Genomic DNA, 15,492 nt, shown 5'->3' on the forward strand with positions numbered 1-15,492 from the left:
TCTGAATTTAATTTTGATTAGACTGTCCCTTTAAGTGCCACAGACATGCAAAGTTCACAAGAGTTGGCAGTTAGGACTATTTCCAGGAGTAAGTGTGCTCCCCACAATGCATATTTTAATTGATGACATATTCTATTATGTGGACATAATTACATTTCTCCTGGTTTTGAATCAGACAATAGTGAGATGTCTGTAATGACAAGAGTGGAACCACCATTGGTGCAGCAGATGCAGTGACACCAGGGCTCAAGTTCTAGCCCACTCCATAGTAACCTGTCTATATAAAGGCAGAATGTGTACAACCCTAATGCAGGGGAGTCTTTTATTAGTGCAGGTTGTAGGTCAATATATCTATATGTATATGCACAGTCATTATACAGAGCAGCGTGTATATTATTACTATTGATTCTTACTGAGCTACCATTAGGGTATACAAAAAAAAATATTTACAAAAGAGCCATCTTTTTAGTAGGTCTGCTATTGTGTAATGGGGTAGTATAAATCCATTTTTAATTTGCATATACACATGGGTGTAATAGAAATTACAAGAGGATTATATTTTTGAGAGGAGGGCAGGGTCAAGGCAATGCATAATTAAGAAAGATTGAGAATGATAGAAAAGAAGAGAGGGAGACAGCCAAGAGAAAAAAAATAGAGAAAGTGATATAGTCCTATTGCAACTGTACCTTACAAAGATATAACAAAAACCTGAGACAGAGGCAGATCTATGCCAATACAAATTGAGCGCACACAGTCTACAAACAGAGGCTGGCAGGACCACAAAAACATGGAAACCAAAAAGAAAGCTGTGGGTGCCAACAATGTGACCAGGGTGTCATTGAAGATGAGACATATTTGCTACAAACTAATACACCAAAGTGGGGGAGGTTGCTTTTGGACAAAAAATCAATTTCATTGAAGATGAAGAAACATTTCTATTTTTTGTATAAAAAAAGAAAACAAAAACACATACAGTATACTGTATGAAGCTGTTCATCACATGCAATAAACATAAATCCCTAAGAGAATGATATTCCATCTTATAGACATTTATACACACTTTTGCAGGCTGAAATTTTACCACCATATCCCATAATCTTCTGTTCCTTAGACATTGTAGTTTGGCAACACATATATGTAATCTGTAATGCCAATAAAGCTGATCTGAATTTAATTGGATTTAGAAAGAGAGAGCGTGAGAATGAGTCAGAGAGAAGGAAAAAAGAGAGAGAAAGAAGGCGATAGAAAAAGAAATGTAGAGCAACTGAGTTTGAGAAAGAGACAGAAGGACAGAAAGATGAAAGGAGGATATAGAGACTGAAGGAAAGAGAGAATGAGAAAGTGACACAAAAATGACAGAAGAAAATGGAAAATTAGATAAAAAAAGAAACGTAAAAGAGAAATACAACATACTCATGCCTTATGCCACTGCACCTAAATGCCAAAAAATCCTACTCAAACACTGCTCCCTGCATACTCATTATGGGCTATATTACAAGTGGAGCGCCCCGAAAAAGGGGCAAAGTTGGCTGTTTATGGGTGCACATTAAATAACCAGCCATTACAAGTGGCTGGTTAATGGTAGCGCTATCTCTTGGTAGCACTTTGCCCTCAAATGTATTAACCAGAGATCAGATTTCTGGGTTAAGAAAAAAATGTCCACCAATTTACCCAAAATAAAGTGTACAGTTCATTGTTTAAAATAACAATTATGAGCATTTTTATTATTATTTTTTTTAATTACTGCACGAAGCAGTTATAAGGGGTTAAAGTGAGGGGATGTGGGCACTGAAAAGTACTTTTTACATAGCAGACTATGGGGCCTGTGTTTAAGCTGAAAATACTGGTATATATGTATATGCTTATATACATATATATTTATATGTATATATATTAATAGGTGCATATACTCATATAAACACAAATATATATGTATATATTCATATATATTTTAAATATGCTGCCCAATGCTGTGGGATTTACCCCCTTCACTGCACTAGGTTCTGTGTCGTGTCTATCTGCATCAGAACGGAGCACAAAGCTTCCATGCAATGCGTATGCGAGGTCGCATTCACATTGTGCTTTACTGAGTGGAGGACAAATATTGTGCTTGTGAAAGATATATAGGGGTAGATTTATCAAACAGCGGATGCTGCTTTCTACGCCCATCGTTTCTGGTCTGCCAGAAACTGAAGTTAAGAAGCATCGATCGTATGACCACAGCTCCTTAAATTTGACTGAAATCATCCTAATCCGATCGGATGATTGACACCCCCTGCTAGCGGCCTATTTGCCACCAGTGAGCAGGAAGCGGCATTGCACAATCATTTCACTAGAAATGCTTGTGCAATGATAAATGCGACAGCGTATGCTGTCGGCATTTGGTGAGGTCAAGCGGACATCATACACTACAGAGAATCATGTCTGCTCGACCAATGACAAATCTACCCCATAGTCACATCAGGGCAAGACCAGACCAATAAGCCTGGAGCCTCTTTGATGAAAGTTGTGAGCACACATGATTCTAGAGCAGTGGCCATGCAGTCAATATTTGACCATCCTGATTGCCATACCAAACACTATACGAAACCATACCAATGTATATCTAGCAGAAAATATATGCCTGTTATGAGCACATATGATTCCAAACAAGACCAATACACCACCTGCATCCCCTGTGCAGCCTATTATCCCACATCACAAGTCAGGCCAAACCACTGTCCCTTGCAGCCCTTTTATACCAGGTATAAACAAATAATATAGCAAAGCAGACCAATGATAACAGAAGTAAAGTAGAAAGTTGTTTAAAATCGTATGCTCTATCTAAATCATGAAAGAAACATTTGTGTTTTATGTCTCTTTAACTAAATTTGTGCCGGTAACAGATCATATGAAAACAAAAAACATTTTGAGCCAGTAACACACATTTTATTAAGACATCAAAGTAAAGCAGTTATTTAAGTCTGTGTGTTCAAGTTATAACAGAGCAATATTATACTATTGTTTTCATTCCAACTGTAGTCACGTGTTGTCCTTACAAAATACTTAGTAGCCTTTCCAAGAGGGTCATTGCCAAAGAGAGGTTACACATTGCATTCACTATAATGATTTTCATAGAAATCATTGTGTCATAGTAGAGAACATTTTGAAAAGGCCCTCAACTTATTTGTTAATGAAAAGCTACCATATGTATTATGGCTTGAGTAGTTTGTCATTGGTCCACCAATTCTAGGAGTAACAAATTCTTGCTTATTTCAATCAATTATTGTGCTAAACTGAATCTAAAACAAAGATGTCTAATCCTGCCACATATATAGAACAATTTCTAAAACAGGCTTTAATTGTACTAGACTAGATCCTCTGCTTGCTGCAAATAATATTGACAGTCTCTGCACAGAGGATAAGCTTGTCACTTGTCACTGATGTAGCAGATTGTATGAAATCAATCCTGCATAGCAACAGATTCCAAGTAATATTGACAGCTATACAATAATAGCAACATTATCCGATACCTGCCGCTATTATGTGCTGCCATTGACAATGCATGTAAAAAACTAATTTTCTTTACAGCTACCTTGAACTGATGTAAACTGCTTACACCATCTGCAAAGCAGCCTAAAGCTCAATGTGAATAAATTACAAATAAATATTACAGTTTGATCATTAGTACCTATATTATATAGGTTCCAGTAATTGTTATAACATAATGGAGACTATTTAAAGCCCCAGCAGCACATGCCACAATAAAGTACAACCATGAGCCACCCCTACTATCTAGCTTCCCCATCCACAGTGATTATTCCTAGCCACAACCTGCGGCCCACTCTAAATAACCCTAACCACAAGAATCGCTCTAATGTTATAAATAAAACTCAGGGCCACTAGACTTCCCTGGCCAACTACCAAACTATCCTTCACCATGCTATCATCTAAGAGGCAGCCAATATGACCTCTTCTTAACCCCCAACACCTTTTAGATATTATATGGATATTGTGGTGGGGATAGTCAGGTAAGAAGTTACCTTAGGTTTTGGGGTCCCAGCCACAATTCAAAACCTCTTTAGCTATTATTTAGTGACTAATAGTACAGTATTTCTAAATAGCAGAGACATGGTCACTACAAAATGGAGCCAAAATTTTAAAAAATAAAACTGGTGCAAGATTTTTACTAATAGAACCTCCATTTTAAAGACAAGCATGGGTTCCCTGTGTTTACTTGTTACTGGATCCTGCAAGGTTCATGTGTTGTCATTAATATTTTACTCATATATTCAAATGTACTGTCTAGTGGACCAAAAAAAACACATGGCTTATAGCTAAGAAGGAAATATTAAATTTACTGTGAGAAATATTATATATCATGTAATGGACTATTAAAGAGTGTATGTCCCATTTTCTAGTGTATGACTGTGTGCTACTCTGCAGTGTGTACGTATATATATGTAGCCCTGTCTGCAGTGCAGCAGCCCTCCCCGCACACAACACACGCTCTCCCTATATGGCAGTGATTCGCTGTATGCTAATAGCGCTCTGAGAAGAGGCTCTCGGCTCGCACAGCACAGTCTCACACAGCTGACTCCTCAAGAGCCATGGCCGAGGGGGGAGAAGGGGAAGATGAGATCCAATTCCTCCGCACTGTAAGTACCCGCTATTTACCCTGGGAAAATTGGGTCTCCGGCTCCGGTTCCCCCCGGGGTGGCTGCCCACCTGGTGGCAGTGTGTTAAAGTTTCTTACGGTATTTTGTCGATTGTTCCCCGGTGTATACCAGCAGTACCCGTTTACTAAACACTGTATCTCAGCCCCGGCTCAGAGCTAATAATACCGCAGGAGGCGCCTGACCTTTCCTCAGGACTCTAAAAAATCCGAGGACTGAGACCTAGAGGTCTGGGATGAGGGTGACATCTGTCCTTATTGGTGCACGGTGTCAGCCTGGCAGAGTAGGGGTTACTCAGCCGGCTTGTAGCTGCATGTGGTGCGGCTGACAAGTGATGATGTGCGGTATAATATGAATTAAAGCCTTGTCTCTGTTTTACACGGCTCTCGGTTGTATTATACATTCTAATTTACATTATACATGAGTCTGCTGTATGGTAGCGTTACTATATTCAGTGTTGCATAGCCTTTCTCTTGCCTGGGGTTATTATATATATATATATATATATATATATATATATATATATATACACACAGTATATATATTTGTTTAAATTGGGGTGCTGCTGTCAAAGGTGGCGACAAAGACAAGTGTCAAAGGAAGGGGGAGGGTGGTCATTGTTTTCGTTTACATATTCCAGTCTTTCTTAATTCCCCTTGCCTCATATTTACTTCATTTAATTTTCTTTTACAGCATTGAATATATGAACATATAAATAAGGGACTTCCTTGCACATTTAGAGCTCATGGGACATGTTACTGTCGGTGTGCCATAGCCTTTAATGGAGGTGCTGTAGTACCCCCAAGCAACCCCTCTAGATCTGCCACTTCCTTTGACATGTCTCTCTGTTATGTTACCAGTCTATTGTATATGTTAATTGGCAATCTTGCATGGTACGTGAGTCTTCTGAATGACACATGACTCAAAGCTCTTCATTGCTCTCCAGGATGATTTATACCGGTAGTTACTTTGTACAGGGGTCACACATAAAAACATAGCACTTTTATAAATGTATGGGAGAAAATGTTCTTATGCATGAAAAATCACTCTATAGTAATTTGCACGAGTTTTGTGTTTTATATCTTGCTGTTTTACATGAATATTGGCCTTCTATTTCATGCCTCAAGTATGTTACATGGTATTTATTATATAGTACAGCCAAATCCTGCTGGTAAATTTGTATTCTCCCCCCATTTCTTCTATGTGCTGTATGGTTCTATATTGCTTAGTGCTTTCTTGTAGTAGTCACCACTTTCATGAATATTAAATTGGTCTCTTTTATGGTATATAAATCCCATGTATTTAACATGTCATGTATGTTTTTGCTACTTTATTTTATATGACTCTTGTTTTAGACATGGCTTTTTTTTTGTGCAAATTGTATGTGTTTTATTGTCATTTACATGTCTACACTTATCACATACAATTTTTTTTGCAATGGGCATGTTTTCCCCCAAATATTACAAGTGTCTTATGCACTGTTTCTGAATTTTATGTGTAGTATGCTTCTTCTCCATATGGTGTATAATTGTCATGTCAGATATATTCCTGTATGTTTCAAGTCTTTTAACATCTATATATTATTTGTTTTATGACTCTCCAGCATGACACACAACTTATGTTACATTAAACCATTAATCTTTTCTGTGTTACTTAGCCATTATGTATGACACACGGTTATTCCACACCTTCTTTTCTGTAAGTTACTTTCCAATTTACATATTTTAAATGGGTTATCTGTTATCCAAGTCTGATATCTTCCATATGAATCTTATGCATTGTACTCACCCCCTAGTCAAGTATGACAATCATTAGAAAGGATTGTCTAAAATGCTGTATTATAATCAATCACTAAGACTAAACCCACTTTAGTGAGTGGACTCCCCCCCCCCCCCCAATAAAATACGAATTTGGTTACATTGAAGAAACTTTTCCTATTTTAATGAGAGAAAAAAAATCTAGGGCTTGTTATTATATGGCATACCGCCAGTTACCAGAGCTGGCTGACTTTAACCCACAACCCATCAAAGATGAATTATTAATTGCAAGAATTACATCAAACAAAGCATACCCACCTCTCTGCCAGTACACTCCACTCTGTACTCTCACATTATTCCTGTGAATGAATATCGTGTTATAGCTATATTTAATTAAGATATTAAGATCATTTTTGAAAGTAGTCACATTTACGCCCTCAGTTGTTATATTAATTTAAAATAAAAAGAACAGTCTTCATTGTGGATAGACAAGGATTACTTCTAATAACCTGCTAAGAAAGAATATGCAGAAAATGAAAGGTGTTCTGGGGAGAATTATGGGTATTTATGAAAGTGTGTCTAAACACCATGGATATTACATCACAAAACAAGCAAACCTCATTCAGCTTTGATTATACCAGCTGGACTCTATTAACAAACGTTGTCTAATACAGGTGTTTTGTTTTGTATTTTGGACCTCTATTAGCCACCTTGCAGGTGATGTACAAAATGTCCCTCTCACCCCTGGATCAGATGAAAATCATACAATCTTTTTGACAAATGCAGTATATCAAGCCTTGGAATGGAAACATATCTGCCTTTGGCAGTTATATTATCTTGTAGTTCCATCTGAAAGATTGTTTTATTTAAATGGACATGAAAGCCAAAATGAAACATTTTAAGATTTGCAATTTTAACACACTCTTAAAGTGAAAGTCAATCCTAGCGTTGTACAAACGCTAGGATTTACTATTGAAACAAATAAAGGGGACTTTCATTCATGAAGTATAAGATACGTCATGTAGAAAGCTCCTTTATTTGTTTCAACCGATCGCCGTTCTAAGCTGCTACAGAAGCCCATGGCTAAAAATGTTTTTGCTAAGAGGTGACATTTTCACCGCTTAGCCAATAGCAGTGCGATAAATCCGGCTCCCATGGGCTCCAAGCCGAATTTACCGCACGGCTATTGGCTAAGAGGTGAAAACGTCACCTCTTAGCAAAATGTTTTTTTTAGCCGTGGGCTGCTGTAGCAGCTAAGAACGGCGATCGATTAAAACAAATAAAGGAGCTTTCTACATGAAGTATCTCATACTTCATGAATGAAAGTCCCCTTTATTTGTTTAAATAGTCAATCCTAGGGTTTGTACAATGCTGGGATTGACATTCACTTTAAATTCACTTCCAATATAACAATTTACTTTGTCCTCTTGGTATCCTTTGTTGAAAATCATATGTACATATCATCATTAGGAGCAATGCCATTGGCTCACCAGGGGCTTGATGATCTTATTCTCTGGTCTGGGAAAATTATGTTTGACGTCTCATCAGTAATGCAAGGTTCATCAAATAATTTTAGCAATCCACATTTTAGCTTTAGAGCTGTTTATCTTGGTATGCAGGCTTTTAGATGTGAAGAAGAAACTCCTACAGTAGAATATAATGATAAAAAAGCTCAAACATTTTGTGGGATTCCTCTCCATACTGTCAAGTTTTTGATCATAAGACCCCAGATGTGTTAAGATAAATCCCAGAAGTGCATTGCTACTCTAGAGCTGATTTTAACAATGGGGTTCCCTCCTTTGCAGAGGTTAAACACATAGGAGAAGGTCACAAACCTCAAGAAAAGCTTATCAAATGATTTATCTACATAAATCCCCATGGACATTCTTTTTTTTTTTTGCAGAAAAATCATTAGAGAAACTTTTAAAAAAAGAATGTGATTGACCCCATGGTTATAGTGCAATAATAAAATGCTCTTAACATATTTGATCATTTTCTTTTTGCGCTTTTCATGTCCCTTTAATGTAGCGCATATTATTTTTTGTCAATAAATGCTGCAAGATAGATGCTGTTAGATATGTGCATTTGTGCACTTCGAATGCTAACAAATGTGGAAGAAGGTGGCCGCAAGCCCCATTTGTCTCTTTTCGGAGCTAGATTTATTCTTGTAAAAGTGCAGCACACTGACATATGGGCAAATCCAGATCTCAGTGTGTTGCACTTTCACAAGATTAAATCCGACTCCTAAAAGAGACGATTGTTGCTGGCGGCCACCTTCCTCCACATTCGTTAGCACCCGGAGTACACAAATGCGCATATCTACTGCTCATGCTGCCTTCATATCCTTTGTATGTTCAAAAAGAAAAAAGAAAAACATGTTGTACACATTAATGAGACCCATACCCATGATACTACTCATCTCTAGAACATGGATATGCTTTCTTAAATGAGCATAGACTTACTTTTCTGTCGGCATCCTTTGTGGAAGTGTAGCTCTTTTAATTTCTATGAGAGCATAATGAAATAGGTTCAAGAATGTGCCCATGTCATGAACACTTTGGGGCCGATTTATCAACCCTCTGTCGGACATGATCCGATCAGCGGATCATGTCCGACAGACATCGCTGAATGCGGAGAGCAATACGCTCACCGCTTTCAGAAGTGCACCAGCAGTTCTTGTGAACTGCTGATGCAGTGCTGCCCCCTGCAGATTCGCGGCATTGCAACAGCCGCTAGCAGGGGGTGTCAATCAATCTTTAGACCGCTGCTTCATAACTGGTGTTTCTGGAGAGCCTAATGACTTGCCAGAAACACGGGCCTTGAAGCTACATACGGAGCTTGATAAATAGACCCCTTTATGTATAATGCAGCTACAAACATTCCTTCCATATGGCGCTCAAGACACTTACACAATCCTGAGCATATCCAGGTATACTTTCATGAAAAGGGAATTAGTTTTAACAAAATATGTTGAGAGAAATACAAATGTGATAACAAATATAAATTGGTAGTTTTTTTAAATTGCGTGTTTTATCTGTGAACCGTGAAAGATTATTTTTAAATTAAATTTATATTTCAGTTTTAAATGGTCTGTAGGGCTAAGTTAGGTAATTAATGATTTATGTATAATAGATTAACACACAAAGGTATAGCACTAAGTTTTTTGTTTTTAATAATATGTATTCATAAAGTGCCCACATATTATGCAGCTATTTAACATAATAACAAAAGAATGATTACAACACCACTAACTGCGTACTGTAATTTCTGATGACCTAAACGGCGATATGCTGAGAATATTCCCAAAGTCAGTTCAATTTGGGAGAATTTGGCAGGCAGTTTTCTTTAGGGATTTAGGGTGGGAGAGATGAGTCAAAAGATAAATTGGTCTTAACAGGGAGGGGTTGAAATATTGATGAATAGAATGGAAAATGTTAAGAAGCTCTTAAAAATTCAGTGTAATGCAAAGTATCGTTATACAGTTCCCAACATTTTTTGGTCCGTCTTTCTTGATGAGTTTATATAGGTTTAACCATACTATTATTTTTTGAGGTCATTATATTCTAAATGATCTTAGGGTCCTTGTTTCGCTCACACATGCAATAACAATAAAAGCATATTGCTTCTTAAAGTGACACTGAACCCAATTTTTTTCTTTCGTGATTCAGATAGAGCATGACATGTTAAGCAACTTTCTAATTTACTCCTATTATCAAATTTTCATCATTCTCTTGGTATCTTTATTTGAAATGCAAGAATGTAAGTTTAGATGCCGGCCCATTTTTGGTGAACAACCTGGGTTGTCCTTGCTGATTGGTGGATAAATTCATCCACCAATAATAAAGTGCTGTCCAGAGTACTAAACCTAAAAAAAAAATCTTAGATGCCTTCCTTTTCAAATAAAGATAGCAAGAGAACGAAGAAAAAATGATAATAGGAGTAAATTAGAAAGTTGCTTAAAACTGTATGTTCTGTCTGAATCACGAAATAAAAAAATTGGGTTCAGTGTCCCTTTAACTATAGTTGTAACTGAAGTCAGACTACATACCTCCAAACATTTGTGGCTAAGTATCAGAGACACAGGATGTTGATAGGGGCCCATCACCATTTTGTGGGTGGATCTGTGTTGGGAGGGGAGGGATCATGGGTGGTTAGTGGATGTGATTGTGGGTGTGTCTGGGTGGTCTGTGGGTGTTTTAAGGCAGTTTCTGGGCGTATCTGGGTGTTCCATGGGTTGGGCTAAGGAAAATTCTGCAAAAAGGGACATATAACTATCTTAGAGGGACAGAGCTCAGAATAATGGGCAGTCCCTCTAAAATAGGCACAATTGGGAGGTCTGATATTATTTTCTGGAGCCAAAGCAGAGGTTAATGCATTGCTTCTTCAGGAGTCTATACATCAGGATCATATCATATCCTTATTTGGAGCAGCATGAGAGTGTGCTGGTTCTGTGACTTTAATTATTCAACACAAAGGGGCCGAATTCTCATATGTCTGTCAGACCTGATCATACGGAGCTTGATAAATGGGCCTCAATGTGAATTAATGAACTTGTTTAAAAATAAAATGTGTATACCCATTATTTTGTAAATTAGAATATCATTTTAAATTCTCACCTGGAAAGGTTTCTCAAGGAAAGCAGAAACGGCTATAGTGCATATGAAGAATATTGTGTTATAGGTTCCTTTGATAGACAGGACTGCAGTGCATTGCGTTGCAAAGTGCTGCAGCCTTCTCTTTCAGACACTGCATTAAAGGGACATGAAAGTTAAAATGAATAACTTTATGATTCAGATAGAACACAACTATATTTTAATGCACTTCTTTTATCAAATGTTCTTCATTCTATTGCTATATTTGTTAAAAAGCATACATAGGAAGGCCGGCTCAGTAGCAGCATTGCCCTACTGGGAGCTAGCTAGTGATTGGTGGTTACAATCTTTTGTCATTGGCTCACCAGATGTGTTAATATAGCTTACAGTTTAAATTGTTTACAAGGAGCTCCTTTACCCTATTTTGGCAATTGAGATAGCTGATTTAGCATGTGGTATCCTAACCTATACTGAAAGTAGTTATACTTAAGTGTAGGCTACTGACAAGATATGTAAACATAACCAGCAGAAGAAATAACACTCCCAGTAAGGTTTATGATATTATATATATCCCTTTACAGGGGGTAAACATACAGTTATATGTAAACATTAATGCAATAATACAATGCTCTAACACGATAGTGCATATTCTTTTTGCACTTGTATGTCCCTTTAATGTAAACAAAAAATAAAGATAAGCAAATCTGGTTCTTAAAAATTAAAAAGAAAAAAAATATTACAAAAAAATTACCCAGTACTTGGTTTCAGCTTTATGCAATATGATTTAGTCTTTGTATTGGCAACCTCCCCATTCAGTACTCCACTTAAAGGGACATGAAAGCTCAAATTTTTCTTTCATGATTCATATAGATTATTCATTTTTAAACAAATTTCAAATTTATTTCTGTTATCAATTTTGATTCATTCTCTTGGTATTTTTTATTGAAGAAGCAGCAATGCACTCATGGGAGCTAACTAAACACATTTGTAAGCCAATGAAAATGGCCATATAAGTTCAACCAATGGCCATATAAGTTCAACCACCAGTCAGCAGCTAGCTCAAAGCTAATGTGCCAAGTTAGATATGTTTTTCAACAAAGGTTACCAAGAGAATAAAACAAATTACATAACAGAAATAAATTGGAAAGTTGTTTACAATTGTATGCTCTTTCTGCATCATAAAATATTTTTTTGGGGGGTTTCATGTCCCTTTAAGGGGCACTGTATAGTACTTTTTCTTCCCTTAATGCACGCACTCTGAGGGGATTTATGATCTTACATTGGGCTTTACCCACAGCCGCTTGGGTAATTTAATTTTACTCCTAGGATTACCCAATATCTGACTTTACCCATAATATATTTTAAATGTATTAGCACAAAAATTACTGTACAAGAAACAGCAAGCAAATAAATAAATAAAAAGATGTATTATTTATTGTTATAAAAGTAAGAAGGTTGGGAAGCAAATCTGAAGTAAAACATAAATAACAATGCAAGACCGTGGGTTGGCTTTTGTTTTTGCCTCGCTGTGCCAAAGTTATACTTTTTATGTGGCCCAGTGTGCAAATACTTCTATTATTATTAATAATAACAATAATTATACCTATTCATTTCTTAAAGGAATATGAAACCCCAATTTTTCGTTTCCTGATTCTGCCAGAGCATACCATTTTTTAAAAAAGTGTTCAATTTTTACTTCTATTGTCAAATTAGCTTTGTTCTCTTGGTATCCTTTATTGAAAAGATACCTAGGTAGGTAGCGTGCACATATCGGGAGCACTACATTGCAGAAAGAAGTGCTGCCGTCTAGTGCTTTTGCAAGTGTATAACATTCTTGCAAAACTGCTGCCATATAGTGCTGCGTACTCAATTTAGTATGTGTCGTGGACTTCAGCTATTTTCGGGGGTTGATTGATTCTTGTGAAAGATCACCACACTAAGATCTATGCAAATTCAGATCTTAGTGTGGTGATCTGGCACTGAAAATAGCCGAAGTCCACGAGTGGCCGCCTACTTCCACATTTGGCAGCTAACGAAGCTTCTGAATGCCCAAGCCTATATATCTCCTTACTCCTCTCCAAATACTCCCCAACCTGCCTTTTTAATCAACCCCTGACCATCTCTGCATTCTTATTATTTCTACTTCCCTCTCTCGCCTCCAAGACTTCTCATGTGCTGCTCTTGTCCTTGCAAACTCTCTACCCAGCTTCATCAGATTGTCTACAACAGTTTTCAGCCTAATAAAATAAACCTAGAACAGCCTTACCTGCTGTAACTACAATTCATGTGACAAGCTACCCCAAAACCCTCAACCTGTAGACTGAAAGCTGTTCGGAGCAGGGCCCTCTACCTCCTGTACTAGTTTTGTTTAGTCTGTTATGTATTTGTATCTTACCACAGATCTTTGTCATTGTATACCCCTATCTCTGTACTCAAACCTACCGATTTTGAGGCAATATACAAATGAATGAAAATAATAATAATAATCAAACCCATTGCCCTGCAACCACATACCCACAACAGATAAAGCTCCTGAACTTGCAACCCTTTTCTCAGCCACATACCCACTTTAGACCCTGGTCTCGCCACCTAGCAACGTCAGACCTCCAATCAGACCTTGTCCCTACAGCTGCTTCTTCATCCCCTTACCCACATCAGACCCCTGACTCTGCAGCTCCTTTCATTCTTACCCACACCAGACCCCTAACTCTGCAGCTCCTCTCATTCTTAACTACATCAGACCCCTGACTCTGCAGCTCCTCTCATTCTTACCCACATCAGACCCCTGAATCTGCAGCTCCTCTCATTCTTACCCACACCAGACCCCTGACTCTGCAGCTCCTCTCATTCTTACCCACACCAGACCCCTGAATCTGCAGCTCCTCTCATTCTTACCCACATCAGACCCCTGACTCTGCAGCTCCTCTCATTCTTACCCACACCAGACCCCTGACTCTGCAGCTCCTCTCATTCTTACCCACACCAGACCCCTGAATCTGCAGCTCCTCTTATTCTTACCCACACCAGACCCCTGACTCTGCAGCTCCTCTCATTCTTACCCACACCAGACCCCTGAATCTGCAGCTCCTCTCATTCTTACCCACATCAGACCCCTGACTCTGCAGCTCCTCTCATTCTTACCCACATCAGACCCCTGACTCTGCAGCTCCTCTCATTCTTAGTGTACAGAGAAAGAGTCAGGAGTCCCGATAACTTGTAAATGAATCAAAATGCTTTATTTGCTTAAAACAAAAAGCAACAGCTCTTGGGTTACAGAAACTTTTCAAAGCTGCAGCTCAGGGTAGTGGTCACAGCTGCTGACGCGTTTCGGCCTTGTCTGCCGTAGTCATAGCATGTTTTAGTGACCACTGCTCTGAGTTTAAAAAGACACAGAATGCCTCCCATTGGGTAAAACAAAACACACCCTTTTCAGAGCCGCTAAACATTAACCATACAATAAACAAAAACTAAGGCATTTTATATATGCACTAAACTGACTATTTCTGACATGTGTTATAGAGGAATATAATAACGATAATTAGATTGCTATTGGGAGTTTAGGGAGATTATGTTAAGGATGGGGACTGCTAGATAATCATAGCTAACTTCTGTTGGTTATGTCCTACGTTTTTCGTTTTATACATACTTTACATTTTATGTGTATTTATGGTGTATATTTGGCCATCCTACATGGATTACTATTTAATTATTGATCGAAAATTGGGCTGGTATATTTCCCTTCTAGGAATAACTTTGTTTAATACAATATGTTATTCTAGTTTTCAATTTGATTAAATCTATTGTTTGAAATTTTGCTCTCGGTTACTATTTGCTCACTGCATAAAGGTGATAATCTGTTTTTCCTAGTATTAATATAAATATAAATATAATGTATGCTGAGAATAAGAGATGTCAGTGAATGGATGTCAATACTGACAACTATGTCAGAACTGAAGTAAATATAAAATCAAAAATGTTAGTGTCAGTGTTATTAATTATGACACTGTTGTTACTAACAGTCACATTGTTTTACTCTAATTTAATTTAATTTAGTTTTCAACAAGTTTATTTTAACACCATTACTTCCAAAAGTTGATTAGATCAAATTCGCTATTGAGTCCTGTGGGCCATCTTGTGTCTAATTTCAGAATCCAATAGACCTCCTCTCTTGCCAAGAGAGTCAACCTATCTCCACCTCTGTTTGGGGGTAGGATGTGTTTTGCAATGGTCCATTTGAGAGTTTTTGGACTATTACTATGCACTTGGCTAAAGTGTGTTATGAGAGGTGTCGTAAGTGTGCCTTGTTTTATGTTGTTGACGTGTTCCCGTATCCTTGATCTCACCTCCCGTGTGGTCATACCTACATATTGTAGGTTACATTCAGAGCACGTCAAAACATAAACCACATAGGTGGATCTGCAGTTGTAACATCTGTCATGTGCAAATTGTTCACCTGTTACTGCACTGTTGAACTCACTACCGGGAAGC

The 15,492-nt window shown here is 37.7% G+C and overlaps 1 protein-coding gene across 11 annotated transcripts in view; it reads left to right on the plus strand.

The window, feature by feature from the left end:
- Positions 1–4,486: 4,486 nt before the first annotated feature.
- The window catches only part of RYR3 (ryanodine receptor 3), a 1,083,635-nt gene continuing 1,072,629 nt past the window's right edge, over positions 4,487–15,492 (plus strand). For all 11 annotated transcript variants that reach the window (XM_053697970.1, XM_053697969.1, XM_053697973.1 and 8 more), the window contains exon 1: positions 4,487–4,637. In XM_053697970.1, coding sequence (XP_053553945.1) covers positions 4,590–4,637 — 48 coding nt within the window. In that variant the 5' untranslated portion in view covers positions 4,487–4,589. The remainder of the gene's footprint in view (positions 4,638–15,492) is intronic.

Source organism: Bombina bombina, chromosome 1, assembly GCF_027579735.1.
Source record: "Bombina bombina isolate aBomBom1 chromosome 1, aBomBom1.pri, whole genome shotgun sequence".
Classification (NCBI taxonomy): Eukaryota; Metazoa; Chordata; class Amphibia; order Anura; family Bombinatoridae; genus Bombina; species Bombina bombina.